The sequence below is a fragment of the Centroberyx affinis genome, unplaced genomic scaffold (assembly GCF_046629955.1).
Source record: "Centroberyx affinis isolate AG114_WGS23_722 - 3 ecotype Tasmania unplaced genomic scaffold, CSIRO-AGI_Caff_v1 ptg001450l_1, whole genome shotgun sequence".
Taxonomy (NCBI): domain Eukaryota; kingdom Metazoa; phylum Chordata; class Actinopteri; order Beryciformes; family Berycidae; genus Centroberyx; species Centroberyx affinis.
Window position 1 is genome coordinate 174,781 of NW_027279924.1, and position 27,449 is coordinate 202,229.

General features: G+C 40.6%; 1 protein-coding gene across 2 annotated transcripts in view; it reads right to left on the reverse strand.

The window, feature by feature from the left end:
• Positions 1-23,309, reverse strand: part of lmo7b (LIM domain 7b) — a 33,726-nt gene extending 10,417 nt beyond the window's left edge. The window contains exons 1-16 of one of the 2 annotated variants that reach the window (XM_071526746.1): positions 23,222-23,309; positions 22,910-22,999; positions 19,087-19,157; positions 16,258-16,327; positions 15,738-15,844; positions 13,834-13,864; positions 11,711-11,824; positions 11,437-11,602; positions 9,184-9,337; positions 5,527-5,586; positions 4,476-4,641; positions 4,172-4,320; positions 3,435-3,597; positions 2,529-3,182; positions 568-909; positions 211-325 (exon numbers count right to left, since the gene is read on the reverse strand). In XM_071526746.1, coding sequence (XP_071382847.1) covers positions 211-325; positions 568-909; positions 2,529-3,182; positions 3,435-3,597; positions 4,172-4,320; positions 4,476-4,641; positions 5,527-5,586; positions 9,184-9,337; positions 11,437-11,602; positions 11,711-11,824; positions 13,834-13,864; positions 15,738-15,844; positions 16,258-16,327; positions 19,087-19,157; positions 22,910-22,978 — 2,431 coding nt within the window. In that variant the 5' untranslated portion in view covers positions 22,979-22,999; positions 23,222-23,309. The remainder of the gene's footprint in view (positions 1-210; positions 326-567; positions 910-2,528; positions 3,183-3,434; positions 3,598-4,171; positions 4,321-4,475; positions 4,642-5,526; positions 5,587-9,183; positions 9,338-11,436; positions 11,603-11,710; positions 11,825-13,833; positions 13,865-15,737; positions 15,845-16,257; positions 16,328-19,086; positions 19,158-22,909; positions 23,000-23,221) is intronic. The other variant, XM_071526747.1, reaches the window with a different exon arrangement.
• Between the last annotated feature and the right edge of the window lie 4,140 nt (positions 23,310-27,449).

Consider the following 27,449-nt stretch of genomic DNA (forward strand, 5'->3'; position numbering starts at 1 on the left):
GGAGGACAATAAAGTATATTTATATTTATATGAGGGCAACTAACGCTACCATCCCTATCACTAACAAGACCCTTTGTCAGGGTGCAAGGTTTCAAGCAAAGACCTGACAAAAGAAATCTAAACTGTGCTATACTATGTCAATAAACCAAAAATGTAATGCAAATGTGTCAACATTTCAGCAAGCTAGAAATAAATATAGTAAAGTCTTACCTAATTGAATGGATTTGACTCTTGCTCCAGTGGAGTCCCAATGAGTCTGGAAGCCAAAGTCTGGTCTACTGTTAGGTTTAAGACTAAGACTCACTCTCATGTCACTGTGTTGCACCTGAGAAATACACGTACACACACACACACACAAACACACACACACACACACCACAGGTAAAGGTGATACCATGTGATCCAATGTCTCGTGCTTCCTGGTGGAAACCAGAGACTGTGGTGGAATGCTACAGAAGTATACCAAAGGATAAATGTGCACACATTAAAATGTTAAGGATACATAGACCTATACACATGAAGTACAAATATCAAACCCACTGGAGAGGATGACAACAAACTACATACCTTTGGGGGGGCAATGACTAGATTAGATGGCACGGACTGGCTTTTGCTGTGTTGGGATTGTAGGTTGGAGTTGGGTTGGGGTAGAAGCTGGGTTTGGGTGTGGGGTTGATAGTGATAGCCATTGGTCTGGCAGGTCAGGCTGAAAGAACTAGCGCATTTCCCTTCCTCCCGCTGTTCTTCACCATTCTGCTTTGCTTCCTGGTTACCACTGTCCTGTCTGACTGAAGCCTGGTGTTGACCCCTCATCTGGGAGGTCGCAACCTGTCTGATGAGGGTTGGTCTGGCAGGTTGCAGGGATCCGTCTGTCTCACTATTCAACAGAAGGCCATTGTTGTCATCGACCTATAGATTAACAAAAACAAAGTGTGCTCAAAAGGATAACACGCAAGAACGAAGACCTTTGATGCAGACAAATTCAGGTACACAAGTACATTCCACTGAACCATTAAAATGTAACCAAGCTCTGATGCCTTCTAAATAAAGCCTTAAACGTTGGAACTGAATTAGCATAGCCAACAGAAGTAGGTGAGAGTGAAAATTATGGAGCTTGTAGTGAGTTGACACTAGTCACAATGGTGCCGCAGCATTTCCATTATTAATAGGAAAGGTGATCCGGGAAAACAAAGGTAACACAAGATCTCCTGCATATCGTTCACACACACACACACACACACACACACAGGAAATGCTCTCCACTATGTCCTATTCCAAGGTATTACATTAACTAGCCTCAGCCTATTTGGCTGACTTATAAGTCCCTACACACCTCCCTGTGTCCTACACTTCAGCAAGGCCAAACCTTTAAGTGTCTCAAACAAGATCAGCTGGTGGCAACTTCTTCCACTTTAAAACTCCTGTACTTAAGAACTTTGCTACACTGGGGAATCCATTTTCAAAAAATAAACAGGTGATGCATTAAACATATTGTTTGCTTTCAAGGTACTATCTAAGTGCACAAATTAACAAAAGTGCATTAGTGAGCAAGGGATGCACACAAAAAAGGCTTACAGTATACAGTACATGCACCTGTGAACCAAGTTTCAAGCTCAAAGTTCTTCCTCATGCAGCCCAAGTGCTTTCAGCTTTTGTTCATTTTTGCACTTAAATGGAACATTCATAAACATACTTTTTGCATTCAGGGTATTTCCTATCTGTTTATTTTTGGAGTTATCTTTGGGCTACTTTTTCAGAGCTTTTCATTTCTATTTTCAAGCAATGACTCATACAGTTTCTTATCCCTATTCTGCCACCCATCTCCACCACTATAACCTCCTGGGACATTGTTTTGAGACAGTTGTATTTGATGGGAAGAGCGGAGAGGGAAGGATTATTAAAAAATCTGTCATGTATTATTGGTTACAATTTTTCTGCATGCTTACTGGTACGGCATGAAGTAACCACTAAAAATATGCCATTTTCCAGGAAGTAAAAGTAATGGGATTTTGATATAATAATGATTTTGTAATTTTTTTGCGTGTTTTTAAATAGGTGTATATTATGATGAAAATTATTATATCATGGTCACTTTTCATTTAATTGCTTTTCATAGTGAATTTAAGTGTGTTGAGATTAGGCCTGTGCTGATAAAGATTTCAAAGTGGCCAAAATCTTGGCCAAAATTATCTCGATGTACGATAATATCAAAACCTTAAAATCAGTACTGTAATATGCTTCAGTAACTTAAAAACTAATTTATCATGTCAATAGCAAGACATTTCTCTTTTTTAAACACGTTTTAATGAAAGACTGTAGAACATATGTAAAATATTTATGTAAAATAGTGACTTTTTGCATTTGTTATTCAGCCTCCCAACAAGTTGCTGGTTAATGTGGTGGTCACGGTCACAATAACGGTTTTACCACGATATATAGTAGTAAGTTGACACCCAACTGGTGTATTTCAGGTAAACAGAAGGTGCGTGCATGTTGGGTGTACAGCACCTGTGGTTGTGCGAACTCACATTGCACAGCCTGGGCAGCGAGGACACTCTGGATGGCTTGGTCCCAAAGGGTCTGGCTGTGATGGCAGCAGAGAGACGAGACGAGCCCTCGGACCTCCGGTAACCCCGGGGAAGGGTGGCCGAGCCGGACCACGACCCCGTTCTGGTCATGTACCTCTGGAAGCTTTGAGCCTGCTGGTCTGTGCCGTGCTGCGCAGCTTGTTGCCTAGATGTCTGCTGGGCCTCTTCTTCGGACTTATGGCTCTGGTGGGACGAGTCTTTCAGAGCATACACTGTTGGCTGGTTACCAGCACCGGGGTGAACGGTGGGAACTTTAGGATCCATGCAGAATGAGAGTTCCTTGTGAGTCAAATCAGTAACCATAGCCGACATGGGGCCATTTATGACAGCTGCTACAGAACCATCGGCTTCGCTTGGCAGTGCAGTTGTGACTGGAGAGGAGATTTGGTGTGTAATAACATTTCCAGGTTTGCCCAATTCAGATATGGGCTGGAGAGAAGCTTGGCTGCCCTGGGCCTTGACTTGGGTCTGAGAGCTGAAAGGACAGTCCAGAGAAGGTGTGGTGACTCCTGCTCCATCTGAGGCCAAGGAGGCAGAGTAGGTCTCCTCTCCCAAGGTGGTGGGGTCAGAGGCAGGCATAGCTCCGATGGATCCCTGAGTATAAATTAATTGACATTGGCTAGAGTAAGCACTGTTAGAGTTCAAAAGGTACAAAGTCTGCCTTGTAGCAGCTTGAATAAAACAACATTTGTACACAGCACCTGTATTTCCAAGAATAGCTTTTCTGCTCTCATTCATATAGGCGTTTTCACCACATTAATAGCAATTTAGGCAAACACTGCCAAAGACACTCATCAAGGTCAGCGTGGTCAAAAAGCAAAGCAGAACAGAACTGTGTAAGCTTACCTGAGTGTATGGAGCCGTGGGGCTGAAGGGGGCCTCAGTGGCGTAGCTGCGGGCCAGGAGAGCTCGGGTGTGGGGTCGGAGATCAGAGCTAGGTGATTTTGATGCAGCAGTGGTGGAGGAAGAAGAGGGGGCAGGGTTATGGCTGCTTGGTGACTGCTGGCCTCTGGGGAATTGGCACGTAAGGGAACAGGAGCAGATGTAATGGAGGAAGGAGGGGGCATAGAGAAAGATGGGAGGGGGAGGGTGTGTCACATTACACATTACCTCAGTTTACCACATCAATCAACAGGTATTAACTTAGGTCAGCAGTCTTTCATGCACACCTACACACTAGAGCTGAAATTCTGAAAATCGCAATATGAACTTAATGCAATTTACAAATTGGAGAGGCTGCAATTAATTGCTTGAAATAGATTTCTGAAAAAAAGTGCTTTAGTGCTCTAGGTACAATACTCGTGAAAACCTTTTATCATAATCAAACTCAGTAAACCCTGCACACTTTAATAAAATCACTTTTCTTTAAACAATTTTCAAAGTTCTAAAAAATGTAAGACAAGAAAAACTTGCAATGATACGAATAGCAGTTTAAATCGCAACCGCAATATTCTGTCAAATTATCGCAATTAGATTTTTTGTCAATATCTTTCAGCCCTACCACGTACTTCAATTAAACACTTGCTAGCTAAAGGGTTTGTGAGTGTTCAGTTTAGGTCTTAGATCACAGAGTATGATCCTACCTCTTTGACAACCCGCCCTGCGCTCCATTCTCCCCTAAGTTAGTCACAGTCCCACTGGTCATCTGATTAATGACATGCTCACGGTCTTGCAACTTCCTACGGAGGTCAGAGTTGGTGCTCCTGCGACGATTCTTCCACTTCGTCAAATCCTGACACAAATGTATACAAATACAATTATATAATGCATCGTCACATCATTGTCAATACTTCAAGGCTCAAAATGGCATTGAGAAATTTAGCTTCAACAGGTATACTCTGTGAAAGCAAACCATATATTCTGATGACTTAAGTCGTCTTGACTTACGTCATGCCACTTAGCTTCACCGTCCTTGGGACTGGTGCTGCTCTTCTGTGAGTGTCCCTGTCTCCCCTGCCTCGCCCTGCCGATGTCCTGGCCCGCATCAAAGGTATTCCTCTCATAAACTTTATACACAGGGTATACCATTGGGATGTCACTCAAGGATTTGCTCCTGGTTCAGATAGGCAAAAGGCAGGAGATCAAATGTTATAAACAGAGGATATAGTGAGCAAAAAATGTTTTTAAAACATGGTGCACATTTCTATGCCATGTGAGCGTCAACCTTCTGAGCATCCAGTAGCACAACAAGTAAAGCATGATGAATTAACTGAAGCATCCCAACGCAGCATGCACACACACACACCATTTTGCATTGCACTGCATGTGCTCCATGTCAGCTTTCAAACACAACATGCATGGCAGCCTTGCCGAACGTATCGTAGGCCACAGCATGATAGCTGCAACACAGCACATTCTACATCTCAGCAACAGAATCCTTGACCATGTGAGAGCAGCAGCAGGTGACGTGCCCAAGCAGTACAAATGGCAGTGGGTGTTGTCGTTTGGCTAACACAACAGCCATGACAAGTAATATTGCTGCGGGCAACAGAGAATGTCAGACTCGACATTCAGCATTTAGCAGCTAGATGGTACATCTGAACTCTGACATCATTTGAGGGAAGGAAACATGACTGATTATAAACAATGCTGTGGTTTGTCATATTGCAACTGCCAAGTCTCAGCCCAGAGCATTAAAAGTATGAGGTATACCAAGTATCCTCAGGCAAGGGGTGTACACAGCTTAATTTTGATGCAGATATGCTAAACACAATAAGAAAAGCACATGAAGATGAAGCAAAACAAAGCCATTATGGTCAGAGAGCGGTCTCAGACACATTTCTCTAATTCCTTGTACAACCTATGCTCAACTCCTTCTCATTGCTGTATGAGGATAGGAAGTTCTTTCCTTCTCCTCCAATGTATATGAGAAGGAAGTCAAGATAGAATTGTGAGGAATATATAAAAATAAAAACCTGGATTTTGCTCAAGGACTTACCAAATCCAGCCAGGGTTAACCTGAGGTGGTCTCCCAGGTCTGACCTGGATTTGACATGCTCTACAGAACCAAAGAAACAGACACGAGGACTGATGAAGGCCGTAATTCATCTAAACATAAGGCACTGGTTTCGACCAGAATAACTTACAGCATGGTAATAAGTAATGAAGCTCAGGCATAAAAAAGGGGCTACACTAAAACTGTATTATCTAGAGGAGCAGGCATTATATAAAACAGCTCTACTGTAATTTCCCTATAAAACCTACTATAGACAATGGATGTAATAAACTCGGAAGATTTTAGCAAGAAAAAAAAATCTGAATGCATTTAATGCAGAAAAGCCACATACTGTACAATACTTTAGTCACTTTATTGACCCACTATTACATAGTTTGTTTTCTACATTAAAACACATACTCGCATTACAAAACATACTCACACCGCAAAACACTAGTGCCAAAAGAGGCATTATAAATAGCGTGATTCTGTTATGGCCATCAAGATATGACACACCGCATGACTCATTTGTTTGACCATCATATAAAACGATGACTCATGACTCAGCAAGACACTGCCATCACATCATCAGTACTCTATAAAAAGGTGCCTAAGTAAATGCCAGATAATACAACATGCAGTACTTAGGAAAAAACCCTTTCTGATAAAGTTTAATAAAGAGAAATTCAAAGGCAAATTTCACTTCCCTGATCATTTCATAAAAACTCATTTCATAAACACAGGCAACATTTGCATATCTTAACCAAAGTTATGTAGTTTGCTGATGAGATGCGATAGACTTGCAAATAAAAAAAAGAACTGGTGCTCTTTGCTACACCAACAGTGGATAAGGGAGGAGGAAGGGTGTGGGGAGAAGGGAGTCAGTGTTAAGCGTGGTGCCCAAGAGCTTATAGGCAGTATGTGTGTACTGTGCAAGTGTGTGCATATGTGTGTTAGGTTTGGGTAGCAGGGAATGGAGTGCATGTCCGGGGTCAGAGAGGGATTCTCAGAGGTGGTTTTGAGGCTCTTGAGATGTAGGACAGATGTTTCGTGCAGCAGCAGATGTGACGAGCCAGGAAATGATGTCAAAATCAAACCCATCCTCAGAAGAACCTAAAGCTTTATGGCTACGGTCAAAGGAAAACAAGAAAGGAAGAAAAAGTGAATGAAATAAATAAAAAACGAGATGTCCAATTACAGAAAGAGGAAATCTGAGCACTATAACAACTCATGCAAAGCTATGATATTGAGTTGCAATTTTTGTATACTCAATGATTATGTTGTCTCTCTAATCCTAGCTTGCTGGGGCGGTTAATCTGATCAGTAAGCTAATATCTAAAGCCATAGCGAAGAATACAACCCAATAAAAGACATGGAACCAGATGCCATCATGTTATACATAGCAGATTATTGTAGTTCCACACTTGTGAGTTCCAGCACAAATCCTGAGGTAGCAGCAGTAATGCATAAATGTGTGGGCTTTAGTTACGTTGCATCAAAGTAAATAAGTCATTACACAGCTGGGTTCACAGACTGGAATCTGTATTTTGCTACTTTGGACAACTAAAGTTACCAAGAATACTCGCTGTCCTCAAGCAATGCATATACAACTGTGCAGAAACACAAACATTAAGCATACAGAGTGAGTACTATACTGCAGTTTCAGCTTTGCCTTGTATTAGGTGAAGTAGATCTGCTTTCATACTGCCATTCTTAGCACCGCCTTGCATAGCAGAGTCAACTACTGATATTAACAGTCAACAGACCTTAAGCCTTGCATTTTACGGTACCAGGGTCTCCTCTGGGAGCCAAGGTAGATCCTGCGGACACGAATCTCCTCCTCAGGCGTCCAATATCGGGGCAAGAAGCGGTCATAGTTGGGGTTGGTGGATGTCTGGTGAAGGGTCTGCTGCACTCTCCGGGCATACAAGTCATCTAGGACAGGGTCCGCCTCAGTGTAATCATCTTCAGAGTCTTCCTCACACAGAGCTCGCAGGAAAAGCTCTTCATCAGTGGCGTGCTCAGGGGGAGACAGGGCGAGGTGGGGTGGAAGTGAGAAGGGGGCACCTGCATTGCTGCTGCAAAGAGTGGTATACCCATGTGTGTTTATTCAGCGCAGATGGCGTACTACCACACAGGCATCACTTTTGGATATGATAGTATCACCGATTCTCTATGCACGTTACCTCTAGTAGCACAAGCTTGTCTGGCCCAAATCATTCAAAAGGCAGTATAGTAATTGACGATTAAAGCATAGGGGCAAATTCACTGCTTGACAATTTGTAGAGCCCAGTATGGAAACAGGGTGGAGTATTAGTTAGTAGAGCGAGGCACAGCACTGATATCCACAGAGGAAGAGCCTTTTACACACCAGCTCCATGCTGAAGTGCTTGTTAGCAGGATCAGAAGGGAACTATTCGTCAAGACAGTGGCCTGCTAGATCACATATTGTCTGTCGTCATCTGCAGACAAACAATGGCTGAACAGTGTTACTGTCGTTAGGTGAGCACTTATCTGACCTGGGAGTGACAAAGGCCCGTCTGGGTGAAGTATAGATCACAACCCATTGCTTGGGGGCACAGCATTCATTGTCATTATGGTGACTAGAGACTAACTGGAGACAGTTCTTGGCAGGAGAAAGCCGACTCGGAGTGGGAGAGACCAGTTGATATTCACTGAGCAACACCAGAACCAATCAAGCAACAACTATTTGTAAACAAAAGGTCGGAAATCATTAACGGCAGAGATCAATAACACGCCAAAGTCAGGCTGCTACTCATAGTAGGCCTAGTGTGCCACTAAAAAAACCCCACTTTCTAGCCCCTATTTTGATGACCAGAGGTGATTTTTTCATCAAGCTGACAACATAAACACACAGTTGGTACAGATTGGTTTGAAACAAGCTGCTGTCTTCCATACTACCAAAGAAGTGGTCAAAAAAAGATGACAAATATAGGGCTGTGCATTTTCTGTCATTGTAATGTCCCAATGGAAGATAGTTCCAATGGAATTTTGGAGGAACATTGGCACAGAAAATCAACAGAAATATATTTTCAAAACCTTGGTGACACGTATGAGGACCAAGAGTGGTGCTTGTCTATTATGTGTGATGGGTGCGTGTGTGAATGCTAGAGCATTCACTAGGGTTTGTTGCGAGAAAATCAACTGCCAAGGAAATTAAGAAACTCAAAACAGACTGAAAGAAAGCACAGTGGTCACAAACTGATTTTACCATGGTGACGTTTGCTCCAAAATGAGTTTCAACTGAGAATAACCCATGCCATCATATTGAGGTCAGAAGTCACTAATATCTAATGAATACTGAACCTGAATCCCCGCATGAATTTCCACATAGCGTTTTGAAAATTTGGACTCAAGACATACATGTTAAGATTCGTTCAAATCCCACGTGAAAAAAAGAAGGTAAGCACATTTTTTAAATATTTTAATTTACACACTTAATGGTAAAAAGTATAAAAATCCAAATCAAATGCAAGGAAACCGGAAAAATGGGGAAATGGTAAAATGTGAAATTAAATTTGTGGAAAAATGAAAAATGATTTCAGACGGCCCTGCAAATCACTGACAAGTCAGCTATAGACAAGATAAGTGAGTTAGTAGCAGCATGTGAAGTGTCCGTAGTTAACATGATAGCAGTACCTGGTGAGCGGACTGAGGCAGCCCCTTCCAATCTCATCCCGTCCTTGTTTTCTCCGTCTGAGCATCGGTGGGATGTAGCCTTTGTTTTGCTGTGTCGAGGGCTGGGTGGCCTCCATCCTGAATCCCTGCTCCGCTTCTGCGTCACTCTCACAACCTGGAGATCGCACAGACATATGGAGGGAGACATATGGGAAGTGAGCAAAAGAAGAGATACAAAGTTGGAGAACAACTAGGGAAATGAAAACAGCAATAAAAGCAAATGAAAAAGCAAAATGACATAAGAAAAGGGAATGCATTATGGTTAGAAAATAAGGAAGTAAAAAGCCCAAATCAGACAACAGAGATGAACCTTCACTGGGTTACTGAGTCTTCACACGGCCCAGCCTTTAGGGAGCACTGCACCCGGTGTCTCACTCACTCCCAACACACACAATTTATCACCACTGTGTGGAAGTTGCCAGAATCTGTCACTTACGTGTACCAACCACAAGCATGACAGGGTTGCAGAGGAAATGAAACATTCAGATAAAGATGATAAGAGGCATTCAGAATATTCAGATAAAGATGATTAGAGGCATTCAGAACGCTGCAGATAAAGTGAAGTTAAGCTGAATAGACATCATAGGAGTGCATATAGAATGGTAAAATTAAAGTAATAATCTGTGACATTTTCATATAAATTTCCATTGTTTTCCTCTGATACTGCTACTCTACTGATCAATGCAATACTAGTGATTCAACCTATACCCAGGTCATGAAAGCTTTTAGATGAACTGCTCTAAAACACAGTGGCAGGTAAGTCTAATGTGTGTTTAGAACAGGTGGGCGTATAGAAAGTGATGTTTTTTATGTTACCAGAAGCAGCAACAGTGTTTTGTTAGGAATAAAGTGATGATTAGCAGGAGCAGCGATAGCCATCATAGCTGAACAGACAAACACAAGACAGATATTCAAACTTGATCAGCAGAAAATCCAAAGAAAAGACACAGTACTGTTAGATAAACAAGTGATCTCTTGGAAGTGCAGTGCAAACACACCACAGCAATGATTGCTGTGGTGACAAAATAAAAAAAAATTGAATTAAAAAACATGTATCTTGCAGATTACAACTTTAAGAATGTTGTACGCTCAAATGACAGACTGTGCAGAATGGATGGAGAAAATTAGAGATGCACCGATCGATCTGGCAGTGACCGGAATCGGCCGGTTTTCAGCTGATCGGCCATGGCCGGTGACCGGCAGATCAGTCTCATATATCCGATTCTGTGCCGGTCAAATTTAAGACAACTGTTAATATACAGAATAATAGTCCATACATCCATACTGATCTCCGTTCCAGCGCGTCCCGTCTCCTCTATCCGCCGCTGTCCTCTCCACCGCGCCCACGGCCCGTATTGATCCTCCCGATCCAAGCCCCGGTCGGCCTGGTACCCATCGGTGCCGAAAAACCCGTTCGCTGGACACCCAGTGACACATTGGCGTCGGGCGCCCGACTATCGGCCCTGGCCGGCACCGTGCCCCCTGGAAACTCTGGGAAGCGTCGGCCGACGCGCCGAAACCACCACACTCTGTGTGTCTCTCTCTCCACTGACAGAACAGACGGCTGTCAGGTGGACAGAGCTCGCGCATATGCATGGAAATAAACAGCGATATGATATAATTGTATAGATTTTACTTTTCAAGCTTCAGTTTATCACATGCATGATATTGGTCCTGATCTCAGCGGAGTCAAAACAAAAAGTCTTTTTTTTTTTTTCACCACAAGATGGAACTATGACTCTTTAAATCTCCATTACATTGGGCTGGGCTCCATGGATAACCTTTTGATGTAAATAAATTACATTAGGTGTGTTGTTATGTTTTACTTTCCCAAAAGAAAACATGTGCAACAGATCTATATGTTAGATATAGTGGGATATACTGCAATTCATTTTCAGGTGGATTTTATTTGTACAAAAAATCTCTGTCCAGTAACCTGGAGCACTTTTTATTTTGAGATTTATTTGAGTGAGAGTGAGAGAAGGTCCTGTAACCTGGTGCAGTTTTGGAGAAAATGAAAGTTACAATTGAATTTAAATTTTCCATTAAAGAAAAGTTACAAAAATATTTGTATGCGGTCAATTATAGTTCTTAGAAAGAAAGAAAATCGGAATCGGCCAAAATCGGAATCGATGGGTCAGACTTTTAAAAAAATCGGAATCGGCCAAGAAAATTGCAATCGGTGCATCTCTAGAGAAAATAAAGGAAATTTACATTCACTGCAGGTGCGGAGGGCCCGGGAGTCCAGAGAGTCGACGCTGTCCACAGAGTCTCCTCTCCTGTAGCCCTGTCTCATGCGCCGCAAATCCTCTCTCTCTGGGTAGCAGCACTCTCTGTATCCACTTTCTTTCACACACACACCACTGCCATCATCTAGAGCCTGGAGATAGAGGAGGCAGGGTTAATATAGGTGAGAACCCCCCCCCCCCCCCCCCAAAAAAAAAAAACAGGAACACAACCATGTACAGAGCCTGGACGAGCAGCCTACCTTGGACAGGGCCAACCCCAACAGCCCTTCAAAGGCCTTGAAGTTAAGCTGAGGTCCGCTGTAGAACGGGTCGAGCTGAGCCTTCCGACCCAACCAGTAGATCGTGATCAGAACCTCAGAAAGAGACAGACGAAAAGATATTAAGATATACAAATTGAATGGGCACAATTGAATGGGCAAAATTGAATACACTCCCAGATTAAAAGTGAATTGAATGAACCATGCTGATACCTCGCAACAGTTATTTGGGGTATTCATTCCCTTTTTCCTTTGCGTTTGTATAAAATTAATAGCTTAAAATGTCCACCAAATCATGAAGAACAATTTTGCTTCCTCGTATTAGCCAACCATGATGATGATGAACTCTTTATACTTACAATAACCAACTTATTGCACATACTGTATATACACACACATACAATGAAGTTGGATTTACACCATTATTCTAGAGAACCAGTACCTGCAATGCCTACCTGGAGCGCCTGTGCTGCACATGACATATGTTTGTGCATTTAAGTGTTAGAGGATATTGCTCCTTTGATAGTTCTATCTCCTTAGACATGTCTGATGTCTGCATAAACACCTGTCTTTAATAATAGTGTAACCGTAGGCTCAATAACAGAACTCTCAAATACACAGAGCTTGCCAAGACCCTAAGGAAAGTTTGATCACACTATCTAAATAAGTGCAACCCAATGTGGAAACATTTCTACAGATATATTCATAAATTCACGGGGCTGTTTCTTCCTAAATTTCACATAAATTGACTACATCATTAGAAATTGCCAGCCAACAGCTTAAGTCTATCTTCATCCTCTAAACCTAGGTTATTGTGGAATACTTCAAAACAATGCAGTTGTTTTGCATTTCAAAAATGTAATCAATGTTTGGTATAATTCTGAAGATTGTTGAGATAAAAAAAAGGTGGACAAGGAAGCATGAAGGACTCCAGTCCAACCACGCCAAACTGGCCCTTTGGACACAGCGGGACAATCTACAGCAATCAGCGCATAGACATTTTTCGTTGGGTCTAAGCATGAGTGTCATTGTAAAGTACCTCTTATGGGGGCTAATGAGGGCTACTTTCAGATATTTTGCAACACCAGTGCAGTGCAAGGCTATGGGCTTACTAACTAACAATTTTCATCAAAGCTTCACCAAAGAGAACACACACAGTCAACCAATTTATAGGCTATTTAAGCCCATTTGAACCGTTACAGCTAAAAATGGTTTTAGGTTTCCTTAATTTGTAGGCTATTAACCCAAGAGTAAACAAGTGTTAGGGGCTTATCTCTCTTTGTCCCAAGCATAGAATCAAGCATTGGGCCCTACAATGCGGTCCCTGAATCACTACAAAGTTATGTCAATTAAGGCACTAATTCAGTGCCTTTCTGTTTTGGCAGAAAAGCCTTCATCAGGGTTACAAGACAAAGAGACAATGGGGTTGGCCTGAATTCACAAAAGCGGCCAATCAGAAAAAAGGTCACATGTCAAAGGTCGGTGTAAAGAAGTCACATTTTAGCGCACATTTTAGCGCAAGACACACATTTTAGCGCAAGAAAGATTTTGCATGCACCTCTGCCATTGAGTTCTTAATCCAGTAAAATCAGTTTCAGACTGACATTATATTTAGACATTTAGCGGACAGATCTATCCAGTATTGTATTGACTGTAACCATATAATGTTTCAATTACTAGATCACCCACATTACAAGCAAGGGTACAGATGAAGGTTATTCCTCATTGCGTGATTAACAAGCACTTGGCGATGCTCAGCTCTATCAATGGTATATCCAACTCTCTGAAATGTAATATGAATTAGTCAGCATAACTATTTATTAGGTTGGAGAGCTGCATGAAACTGGTGGATTTCACTGCAGGGCACAAATTGACCCTAATTGCTTAATTAAAAGAATAACCCCAAGCCCAATTCAAAGAATGGGTTCTCTAACAAACAACCTCATTACTGAGTCCAAGTTGTCAGCTATTGTGTACATCAGAAGAGGCTTCCCAGATTACCAAACAGCCTCAGCTCAAAGCATTGAAACTATCAGCAGCATAAACAAGTGTATATGAATACAGAAGTCCCCCCAACACACACTATATATATATATAGCACTTACATTTTTGAGTCTCCTATTGCTTTCTTCTCTCCTGAAATAACAAGAAAGACTTGAATGAATCTACACAGAAAGTGATACTCTTCACAGTGTAATTTATGACTGCATATACAGTAACATCACTTGCACCATGAAGTCATGCATATACAAAGATCCAATTCTGACTGCCAGTATCTCAGGTGCTCAGAGATAGAGAGTCATAAAGAAATAAAACTTCAGCGACATCTCAAGCCTTCTCATTTGCAATGTTCTGTGTAAACTCTGATCAGCAGCTCACAGCAGAACAGGCTATCAGAAAGACACACAGCTATGTGCCTGACTGTGCATCAATGTTTTACTAATGTTTTATCCAAATTCTAGCCATCTAATCAAGACTGGTATCCCTGCAAACCTGGAGGAGCTCCAAGGGGAAGGCTTTAGCTCCAACGGGCGTGTTCACTGCTCTGATTGGTTAAGAGTCACTCTCACAATGAGACTGTGAAACGCTAAATGCTAAATACTTGCATCTGTAAAACACTGAAAGTTTGGCACAACATGGTTTCTGATGTCAAACCCCCCCTGTATGTTTATATTATGCGTATTTTGTTTCTATTCAATTGACATAAGATTTGCTGGTTTATGCTATTAAATGACAAATCTGACTGAAAATGATCCTATTTTTTACTTTATTTTAAAGTAAATTTAAGTTTTGTTGTGATGTGCTGTTTCATAAAGTAAAAGTTTATTTAGTAAAGCACCTTTCACAGAGCAAGGTCAAAAAGTGCTTCACAAGAGTAAAATTGTTAAAAATAAAACCATAAATACAGTAAAAAGAAACAAACAATAAAACATAACACACAAAATACAAACACTAGACAGCATGAGGCGAGACAAAGGCCAGTTTGAATAAATGAGTCTTCAGCTGCTTTTTAAAGGCATCAACAGAGACCTCAGATCGAATGTCTATAGGAAGCACGTTCCACAGTGTCGGAGCCACAACTTCAAAGACACGATCACCTTTTGTTTTCAGTCGGGCGCGAGGGACAGCTAGTAAGCCCTGGTCAGAGGACCTAAGTGACCTACTGGTGACATAAGGATGGAGCAGGTCAGAAATGTACACCGGTGCCTGACCGTGCAGGGCTCTATATGTGAAAACAAGAACTTTAAAATGAATCCTGAACTTGATGGGAAGCCAATGTAATGAAACTAAGATGGGTGTGATGTGAGTCATCCTGCTGGACCTGGTCAACAGCCTTGCAGCTCCAAGGGGAGAAAAAAAAAGGGAGAAAAAAAAGAAAAAAAAAGCACAGCCTAAACAGACCAATGAGAATGACTATCCAGCCCATAAATGTCTTCCATAATAAAGTTAATAAAGTTGGAAAAAAAAAACAATTGACTTGGAGCTGAGTACCAGTTTGAAACGCAAGCTCCTCCCCCTGGAGCTCCTCTGGGCCTGCAGGAATATCTACATGATCTAGTCAGGGACTATTTAACATCTGGGATGCCAGCTGAACGCAATCAACTACCTGGTAGGATAGAAAACCAGCACTACTCTGGGTCTGAAAGGACCCAGAGTAGATCTAGAGGCTTTCGTCTAGAGGCTTTCATCTACCGTCTCTCTCCTTCCTACACCCACTAACAGCAAACGTGTTGTATCAGCATCCAGAAATGCCATTACAATAAAGCTGACACTGTCCTACTAGCCACAGCTCATTTGCATACCTGTCACAATCAATAATCTGAAAGTCTACAGCTTCCCACTTACTGTATCTGCCAAGACAGTAAAGATGTTTATCTCTGTGGTTCTGTGAGCTCCTATGTTTGACTAATTCACAGGACGCCCTGAGCATGTAGATTTGGACAGTTGTGCAAGCAGACACACACACCTTACCATCTGACATAACACTGCTTCTTGGGGACAATTATACCTGAGTGTTACACGAGTGGACAGGTCCTGCAGGTCCCCCGGGTGAAACAGCTGTGCCTCATTCAGTCCCAGTTTTCCACAAGCTTTCAGGAATACATTTACATTATCCTAGAGCAACAAAACCACAAAGAAGATTTGGAGAGATGAGAGACAAGGGGTAGAGGGAAGGGAAGAAGAGAGACAGCAGTTAAAAGAAAGAGAATGGATGCAAAGGATGCACAGACGTAAAAAACAAAAGATGAGTCACAAAAATAAAGTTGTCATACAGTACAAACTGCAGAAGGACAGAGCCTCAATGTAAATATAAATTTGATTGTACTTTCAGGATCAGTCAAGCTGTAGGAACAGTGTGTTTGTCTCTCAGTTACTTTAACAGGAAACCACATAATGTGTCAAGACTTCCTGGCTAGCAGGTGCCTTCTCATGACATACTTGCATGCACCCTCATTGCCAACGCCCCCCCCACACACACACACGCAAAACAAATTTGAAACTAAATAAATGGAAAGTCCAAAACTCACCAGTCCAGCAATGGGAGTAGAGAGCCTGTTCACTCTCTTGATAATGCCAGGGTTCAACTGGTTGATCAGACTAAAAATAAAAACACAATAAATAAACAAACAGTCCTCATAGATTATAAATATTCCAGGATTATGCTGCATCTGTTTGACAACTGAGGCAATGAGAAAAGACCGGAAGTGTTACATCACCAGGGACAGGCTCCACACGGAGTCTAAGAAAAGTGGGGTCTACTATGAAAAGCCTGGCTTGAGTTAACCTAACAATCAGTCCAGGACACAGCAGGCCACAAAGACAACTTCCAGCTAACATAATCAGTCTAATTCAAGCCTGGTTTGAACAAAACAATCAAGATAAATGCGCATTCACATCTTTAAAAACACAGGTCAAGATGTCAAGCGCGGAAAACACAGACTTTACAAGAGTGCTGCGGTGTTCATGGTAACAGAGCAGCAGCTGATCGTAACATATACACACACATATATATATATATATATATATATAGTACTGTGCAAAAAGTCTTAGGCACATGTAAAAAACATCCATAAAGCAAAGACGCTTTCAAAAATAATGAAATGAAAAGTTTCTCCATCCATATCAAAGAAATGTACATTGTACATTGTACAATATACATTTTACATAAAAAAAAGCTAGGGTGCCTAAGACTTTTGCACAGTACTGTATATATTTCTCTTTGCATGCATGTGACCAATATAACTTGATTCCAACATGTTTTATTGTTAGTGGAAAGTCGGTGGTCATTCTGCCCCTGCCCAGAAGGCTGGGAAGACACTTTGGGATATGAGATTAAGTCTTAAGAGTGCAGGTTATATTCTGGTGCAGGATGAGGGTCCATTTCCATGGGAAGAGGATGAGGTGCTTAAGAAGGCAGAGGGAGGTAAGCAAGTCTACAAGCATACAGTATAACTACTTTAAGTGTGGTGCTTATGATCTTGCAACTATTTGCAGGGGGCACTGCGGGTGAATCAGTGAGTTAAATTAATGCAGATGAAGGTCAAGAGTACGCTATTCCTAATGAATTAATGTCTCTTCCTCAGATTACAGAAATTGTCATTTAACATGTCAACATTTAAAAAAAAAAAAAAAAAAAAAAAAATACTTAGTGAGGAGAATTGAAGCAATTGAGGTCGACATTAAAAACAAAAATACATTAAAATGAGAAAACTGGTGCTTAACTACAGAACGATGAACCGTCGTAATCGTGGCAATCATAACAACTGTGATTTTTTTTTTTTTTTATATACTAATTAGGCCTTTGCTTCCATCCCCTGCAGGCATTATGAAGTTTCAATAAAATGTTAAACCTTCTCAGTGGTGTGCTTCATTCCTTTCATTTTATCTATATGACACTTCAGTATCAAAATAAATGAGAGCAAATGGCGGAAATGCTCAGTGTCATGTACAGTATAATAAAACGTCCAATTAGAAAGCAGAAAGAGCTATCCTACTACTTAACTTAAATTATACTACTGACAACAGCCTATAATGGTGCACAGAGTTATTTTTTTCCCTACTTTCACAATTAGGCCATAGCCGTGGTCCAAAAATGTGTCAGTATTAGGCCTATTTATAATGCAATTAATGCCAATTCCTTTGGGATACTTTAGTAAGAACTTCATTTATAAAGCCTATTTAGAAACAACAGAAGTTGCCCAAAGTGCCATAAGACTCTAGATTGATACAGGCCTGAGCTCCACGTTTTAAGTAGGCTAGTCTAACCTTGGCATAACTGTAGCCTATGTCAAGTTATTATTAATCAACAAAAATATATTATTTATCTTTTTTTTTTATATTTTACTTCAACTTATGCTTTGGAGAAAACACCATGTTTCAGTTCGGGTCGGGGCTGTATCGCTGGTTAAACTGCAGCTGAAGCTAAGCCAGCAAATAAGCCTGACCAAGGCCTGTCTCACCAAGTGAGATTAGCGGGTTAGGGTTAGTGAGCTAAATTTGGGTTTAACCTTGGCTTTTCAGTCTAACAAAGACGACTCACTTTTCAGCAAGGGATATCACCCAGGACTAGGGCTGGGCGATATATCGATATTGTGATATGAGACTAGATATTGTCTTAGATTTTGGATATCGTAATATCGTGATATGGCATAAGTGTTGTCTTTTCCTGGTTTTAAAGGCTGCATTACAATAAAGTGATGTAATTTTCTGAATTTACCAGACTGTTCTAAAACAGGGAAGGAAACCCTGTCTTTGCATTTTATTTTGATCACAGTCTTGTTTTAATAAAAGTGCTTGTGACATCTCACATGTGGCTTTGACTTACAACTGAACATTTAGCCTACTTCGTAGAAAATACCGAGATATATATCGTGTATCGCCATTCAGCCTAAAAATACAGAGATATGATTTTTGGTCCATATCGCCCAGCCCTACCCAGGACCAGAGGTAGGATGTAACAAAGTAAAAATACTTCATTACTGTACTTAAGATTTTCAAGTATCTGTACTTTACTCAAGATTTGAAATGGTACTTCAACTTCTACCAGAGTATATTTTTAAATGAGTATTTGCACTTTCACTTGAGTAGGGAATTTGTGCACATCTACCACCTCTGCCCAGGACCAGGTTAGTCTTGAAGGTTATGTTCCCATGGAAACTTAGCTTGAGCTAAATTAAACCTACTTTGTGGAACCGAACTCCTTGAAAATAAGCCTGACTTACCAAACGCCTATCTTATCTGGTAAACTCATTTTGTGGACCCCCCCACCCCTCTCTCTTTCCCCCCAGTGAAGTGATGCAGCACACCCAGTCTACTTCATGAGATCAAATGAAAATAGTAATGAAATCATTACTCACTCGCAAAGCAGGACTCCATTCTCGAGAGCAGCGCGGAAATTGTTGCTCCCAAACGATTTTCCGGTCACTTCCTAAGAGAACACAAACAATATCCATAATTTATCCTTTTTCAATGAAACAATTAGATCTGTACTTGAAGGAGAATAAGTTAAGTACTATTAAAGCATTTTCCCATCTTTTGCACCAAGTTGCTTTGAACGGTAAATACTTCAAACTACTGTACAAAAGCAAACCTAACCTAACAAAGTAATCTCTATACAAATAATCAGAAAATAAACTACCGGGAAAGACAGTGTACGTAGACAAGCGTGCCCACTAACATGTAAAAACTGTTTTGGTAAAAACAAATCCAGAATACACAATAATGTGAATTATTTACATGTGACAGGAACAAGCACAAAGCGAAGGGCCTTATAATGAGGACATAAAAATGGGGGTTATTGAGGTTCAGCTCCATAACTAACAGAGGGCTCCAAAAGGCCATTCTTCTCACTAATTAGTCTCCCTAGGAACCCACACAATTTTTTTTTCGTAGAACTGGGCATCAGGCAGGGAATGGATGCCTCTCTGTGGAATCATGCAGAAAACGCACTGCCGAGTTAACACAATGCAACACAATCATGTGGTCAAGCTACTTTATCCATTCTACAGCACCAGATTTTAATTGGTCATTTCAATAAACAATAGCCCCAATGAAACCACAGATTCTATGGATTTCAACCATATGGCTAAAAATGGGTTTTCCCTGGACAGCTATACTACCAGTCAAAAGTTTTGACACACCAGATTGAATGTACTATATTTTGCATTATCTTAAAGCCATTTTGATCTAAAGGCTTATGATTAAATGCCTGAAAAAAACACTTTTTTGGTCACTGCATAATTCCATTTGTGTCATTTCATAGTTTTGATATCTTTACTGTTATTCTAAAATGTGAAAAATAGTAAAAAAATAAAGAAAAATGTGTGTCCAAACTTTTGACTGGTAGTGTATATTTATAATGGTGAGTTTTAGGGATGTCTTGTGTACAGTAAAGAGTGTATCGCAAATAGTCAAAGGGTCAATGGAATGATCATGTAGAGAGAAGTGCTGGAAAAAATTAAGGTGGGCAAGCAAGCAACTCTCTGCATATAAGAGAAATATGAAAAAATACCACATAAGTATTATTAAACTGACACATTCCGAGCCGTTGCAGTCATTTAGAAAGTTTCATTGAATCATTTTAGAATCTTCCAAGTCTGACAAGTCAAACTACAAAAACTAATCTTGATATAGGCTGGTGTAAAGTTACATTTCTCCAAACAATGTTGACCTTAGACGTTAACCTTACTCCTCATTGCATCCCTGTGAGGTACGCGGAGGACATCACTGGACCACTAGGCAATGCTCAGCCCAAAAACAGCAAATAGATGGTGTACACAACTCTCAGCGGAGGGCATGAATTGACCAGGACTGCTTGATTCAAACAAGGGGTGCTTCAGCAAACAGCCTCATTACTGTCATAACTAAATGGTGGTTGTGACTAGAACATACTGCTCCACATGGGCGGCTCAGATCAAACAAGAACAAAAAAAGAACATGCATTCCATTGATCTAGGATAAAAGGTACAATTTCTTCCTTTTGAAGTTCTCCAATAAAGTGAAGATTTGAAATGTTTTTGCCCATTGTCCTATGCAATGCAAGTGAAATGTTTCTAGCTCACAATAAGGCTCTAGAAAGGCCTGAAACTAAGTGGTTTGCTGTCTGATATACTCATCATTTTACTTTTTACTGGTTTCTTATGGCCACTGATTGAATAATGCAGATAATGAACAATGCTCCATTTCAATCACATATGTTTAAGTGCATTATGGATTTTGAGATTGTCCTAGTACCCAACTTTCTAAGTGTGCACACAATCAAAGCCCCTAAATTAGCGTTGTTGACACTTGTCCCTTTGTCATCCCAAAGGTTTCAAGACATGGAATTTGTTTACAGCAATACCATGAGCAGAATCGTCTGAATATAACTTAATGTCAGAGGGATCCAACAAGGTCAGGCATACTTCATCTCAGCCAAGATACAAATATAGCTAACTATCATTATTGATATATGAAACTGACTATGAAACAATCTAAACTAAATCATATGTCTAACATATTCAACTAACTATAATATTACAATCCAAAATCAAAGTTTATAAGATCCTCATGAAAATAAATGTTACATTCAAAAAGTGTTTCTTGTCTCTGGTTAACCAGACGGTGTGCACAGCCCCAAAACAGGAACACCTGCTTTAAAATTGGATACTGCATTTGATTCACCACACTAATGGCCTAAAAAAAAACATATTACAAACTGACTGGTTACATCTTGTAGAAGTGCCAAATTCCATTCTTAAAATACATTTGGGTTCAGTAGGCATTGAGCAAACATTTGCAGGGAATTTGGAAACCAGGCTGCTGGTGTTGGCCAAATGATGAACAGAAACAATTGAGTTTTTGGATTCTTGAATAGATGACAGCTTAATATATTGCAATCTTTAACACAGATTAGTGCTAGTACATTCAGATTGTGGTTTGGCACCAGGAAGGGTTTATGATGCCAATTACCATTCTCTCAAAACCAGCATGCCTTGCTTCCCTTCTCCTCCACAAACAAACACACCTCATCACTGTTCATCCATTTCTGGCTTCATCCCTCCTTTTATCTGTCAGTGTAGGGAAATTCAGAGGGGTAAAATTGGCACAGGCGCACTGCCAAGAAAGTGTTGGACAGCCTCTCATAACTATCCACTTAGACACAATTGACAATAATGGGCCCATTTACACTTTGTCAACATTCAGCACCCACATTCTACAAGTTGTATTCATCGATTGCGATTAAGGTTCACAAAGAGCATGGACACAGCAGCCTATACAACCTTGAAAAATTATTTCCTCAAGCCTGGACCCTCTAATCTCCCGCTGTGTCCGATCCAAAAACATGCCCACACCACATCCGTATCCAATTAACCATTCTTTCCCCTGTGAAGACAATAACAGTAGTGTGCAATGCGCTCGTACTGATTAATCCGAGAAAATAAAAAAATAAAACGGCAATAAATTAAGGCTGGAATGCAGGGAAGATGAAAGGGAACAAGCTGACCCAAAGTATCTTGTGGTAAATGCGGTTCCTTTTTAATCAACCAAGAACAAAATCACACAGTCAGATGAGTGAATGTGACCCATCAAGAACACCACAAACTTTTGGAGTGGATGGAAACTACAGAACAGACCTCTTTTCTTTTCTCTTGCAACAGTTTCCAATTTTTTGCCTTCTCTTCCTCGATGCATCTTCTCCTTTGAGACTTTATGAGGCCTGCAGTCAAATAACATCTATGCAAATCTGGACATTAACCACAGAACATCCTTACATACAGTAGGATGTCTCCATATAAGGATGCACATGAAACTCTTACCTGACTCTTATCAAAGCCTATTTACATTTGAACTCTAAGATAAGGCTGCAACAGTGGCCCAATTGAGGTTTATGAGTCTTGAGTCAGCCTCTTTTAATTTTAGAAGTGGACAGCAGCAACAGTGTGGTTGGTGTAATGTGTGGAAATTCTCTGAGTGAGAAAAAAAACCATAACAGAATGACGAAAGGTGAGGCTGCTGGGCTGAAACGACTCTACCTGCACTGACTCAAAATAAAGGATTTCCCGTCTCCACAAAAGCTGAAGTGACTGAACGGCCAAATATTGTAGACTGAGATGTTCCTAGAGCTAAGATGAGCCAGAGCAGTCGCGCGTCTCTGCAGCAAACAAAAGTAAAGGAAGGTGAAAGTGAAACATAGGCTACCTCCATCCAACGCTGAGCCTCGTTGAAGGCGTCTACACAGCTGATACTGGTCTGCTGGCGCCACTCCATCTCAAACTTCTCAAAAAAACCCTGATGGAAAGGCGACAAGTGGTCACATTGTCAACGGATTGTTATAGGCTTTTGATTTATTTTGAAGCACGCACAAGCCCCCACCTCGCTATTAACCTCCACCACCCTTAAACAAACAGTCATGTTAAATTATTGCTAACAAACATGAGGCAAAATTCAATGCAATTTGATAAAAACAACACATTTCTAAAACAACCCCCCTGAGCCAGTTGGGTCAGTCACCTTGTGCTGCGTCAAGTTGATCACCGGTGAAAAGTTCCCCGCTAATTGACATCAGTTTAACAGCAGTGTCTCCACATCTACCACCGGGTGTCCATCAGTGAAAAGCCTCGTTTATTGGGTAGTTTAGAAGGAGAGGTCCCCGCCTACTCCGTTTATCTGAAAAGTGACACAGCAAGCAAAGTTTGTGGCAAAGTGAAACAGAAGGAAGCAATGCAGATGCGACCCTCTAGTGGCCTGATTGGTGTATGAACAGTAGGCTATAGTCGGTAGGATAGTGAACAAACAGGATAACAGTAGCCCTATTCATAGTATTCCCATAATTAACATACATTCCCTACTAATATGGTGCTTTACCATATAGCTCATTGGCTGTGGCTGTCATTTGATTATAATAACCTATTTCCTTACCAAGATGGCTGTGTGGGGATGTGACAGAATAATATGAATAGAGACAGGCTCATATTCTGCTTGATCCAAAGATGCAGTCTGATCTCACAAAGTGCAACCATGGCATACAAACTATAAAAGCCAAACATACATAACCCATGAATGGATTAACTTCAGAAGGTGATGAATAACTCAAGTTGTGATGCATCGCCCATGCATGGCAAATGTGTAAAATCCGGTGTTTGTATACAGATATGTAAAACAATCTGCCTCTGTGCCCCTCCATCCCTCTTACCGCGCCCCAGTCTCTGTCCTTCCCTGTATAGATTGTACCAGTCTAATACCATATTCATAGATTAGTGTACATTTCAAGGGCATCTCTCTCCACTTCCTTGCTGACATACTGGAGTGATGAAGGGTTGTCTGTGGCATTCCCATTCTCTCATCTGAATTGGATATGCCTATGAATACAAAAATTGTTTTTCCTTTGTATTTTTTTTTTTTTCAAGATTTGGAAGGAAAGCATAATGAGAATGTGGTGCGTACATCGTCTGTTACAGCACACGCTTGCTCCAATCCAATTTCCTGCCAAAGGCCCAAGCAAGTAGCACTATTTGGGGATCAAGGGTATCGAAGAATTCAGAGTAAAATGGGGTGCGGAGGTATAGGAAACAGTGCAGATTCAACAGACTGACAACTCATTAGCAAAACCAAAGAAATTAAAAGATAATTTACGGCACCATCTGGGAGTATTATCACTCGAACTGGATAATGGGGATTATCTTTTCTCTTTCACTCCTAAATCCTCTGGCTCACTATTGGAAACAACAGAAGGAAGCCTACAAGCAGCTAGGCTGTGGTGGCAGGAGAGCAAAATATGTACGTCACAATCCTGCAATCAGAATAAATACCTCAGGCTGTTCATGCTGAGTATTTATTGTGACTTTAAGTGTAACAGCTTCTGTTCACTTTACTGTATATACAGTACCTGACAGTAAGTGCAGAAATCTCCAGCAGTTATAGTTCACCCTTTGATGGACTGCTCATTCCCAAAATGGGTAATCTCTATAAACATCTTGATTGCACTTGATAATTACTGTGTTGGTGAATTTATAAAACCTGAGAGCATGGGCACAGCTCCACCTTCTGTGTTTGTACCGCACTCTCACATACGGAAGCAAGTGATACTCCCTGTGTGATGTGTGATGCTAATTGATCTTGCTTTTGAAGGGTGGTGCACTTGAGAAGACAGATTGATGCTTATCATCCTTATTGCAGGGATGTGGGTTTGCTGTACATACTCATCTACAACTGATTAGATGAAATACAAGATTGCAGTCAGTTTATGATGCCTAATAATAGGAGCACAAGTATGCACAGCTTATCAACCATAGCAATGCAAACAATATCATGTGTGCTAATGATTCAGAGATTTTTCCTTGTATTTCCATGAAGTCCCTAAAGACATTATAAATACACTGTAATCATATTCTGAGTGTATTAAAATCCCAGAACATGACATAATAATATGATCTGATGTGCCTATGTTGCACCTGTTTAAAGAGCCTGCTCTATGCTTTATTCAGTACATACAGGATTTTGTTAACATCTGACTTGAAATCCGGTTGATAAAACATTAATAACATCTGAACTTCATAACAGCTACTGGGCACATTCATGAATACTGATGTATCCCCTTTGTCACCTTTCATACACTTTTCACATAATGCCTGTGTAATTTTTGATTCAGGGGTTTAGTGTTGTGTTAAATTTATTAGGTGAAAATTTCAAAATAAAGGCCCTGCTTGGGTTGGATTTGAACATTTTTAGATGCCATGAATTTGTTTTTCTCTTGATTTTATGGTATTTGTCAGTGTATTATGTGCCATGCCTCTGCTCATTTTCTTCTTCTACTTATCGTCTTCTAGTTGTCAAAGGTTGATTTATTTTAAATTAGCTGAAAACACTAACATCCAAACACACCAAAATGGATTAATATCTAATATCTGCTGCATACATATCAATTGTCCTTCTGAAATTAATTTGTCTCCATTATATGAACCATGAATAACAAACGTAGTTACAATATCACTTACTGGCCATGGCTATGGAAATGAACTGTCAGTATGAAAATATCAGTTCTATTGAACATTAAATTGTTTGAAACTTTTTGCTCCCTGAGGAAAACCAATGTCGAAACATGTTGGAGCACTGCAAGTTTTTTTTTTCTATGAAGGGTGCCTTGGGTTTTGTTTTCCTTGTTTGAAATATCAGTGTTGTGTCACATCATGATGTACTGTATTATGTTGTATTATACCACACTGCACTGTACATTGTGTGCTTGTATGACTAGTCTCATAGTGAGTGAGCAAGAGTATCAATAGGCCTATTTGCAGAGAGAGTGAACAAGCCATAAATGATGATGAACACCACCATTTCTTATGCATCGATTGTGGATGAAAAAGAGGATGTAACAGAAAAGAAAAAAAAACAGTACAGATTAAATGCAATTTATTTTATGTGTGGCAAGTTTGAGTTTTTCTATGAATATATCATCTTGACATAGTTGAGGCAATAATCTAGTGCATTTATTTGTGACTGCCAGTAGGTGTTGCTGTACCTCTGTCTGTACATGGATGCTTTAGAAAGGGAGCAAAAGCGTTTGGTGGTTTGATGGTTTGATGGTTTGATGGTTTGATGGTTTGATGGCTTGGATTGAGGAAAGAGACTGGTGGGGGAGGGGCAGATTGAATGAAACAGACATTTGTGACGATCTGACTTGCTTAAGTATGAACCAATTATTTCCCATGTAGTTCTTGCTGTTCCCCTGTGTCTTGTACAGTGTTCGAGGTGTGATCTGCATTAAAGCTGCAGTTTACAACACTCACTCTTCAACTACATCCACAGCTACATCACCATTATCAACAACAGCAGCATCAACCGCTAATCAGATTTCCATTATGTTCCAAATTGAATTTGAAGTGAAAATAAAGAGAGGGACATTTTACATGGAGATCAAATGGCTGCAAATGGAGGCAATGACACATGATGTATGTCAGACACCATGTTCAAAACACATTGCACAAATAAATGGAGGGTGATTATATCTGTAAACTACCATTTGAAAGAAAACATTTGTGAATAAATGCTTTTGAATCTTCATTAATATATCAAGGGGCATTAATAGGTCAAGTGGCAGTTGTTGCCTCCTTTGATCTAAATAATTTCACCCCAAAACAATTATTATGGCAGCGAGTCCTGCCTGTGGAATTGTGGAAAGTAGACTGCAGAACACATTACAGAAAATTAATAAGGCTAATGGAAAAGTTCATATAGGTGCTGCCACCCTCTTCATTTTGCTAAGCTGAGAGATTGTTCGAGAGCACTCACTGCATATGAACAATGACTGCATTCAACCTATTTCACAGTCCTACTTCCACTAATATGCTTCATACTCAACCCCCTTCACTCTGGATGCCGGTGGCATCACCCTGACGTGTCTGCTTACCTACAGTACCTACCTCTGTGCACTAATATTAGCTGTTTTACATGATGAGGGAAAGAGAGTAATGTTATACCTAGTGTATGCAGAGACTGCATTAGTGAATCATTGGGGTCATGGTACTCAGATCTTTAGCTGGAAGTTTTGCATAAAGTACGCCACTGTACTGTGCATCAAAGTCTCTTCTAACAGTTCTATGGCCATTAGGCAGGAGTGAGTAAATAATGGATGTCTCTGGCATGAAGTGGACTGAAACATGAATAGAGTTTACAGAGTAAGGTGCACAATGTGTTTCAGAAGGATCAGTAGAAGCCCAAAAACTACAATTATTTAATATTC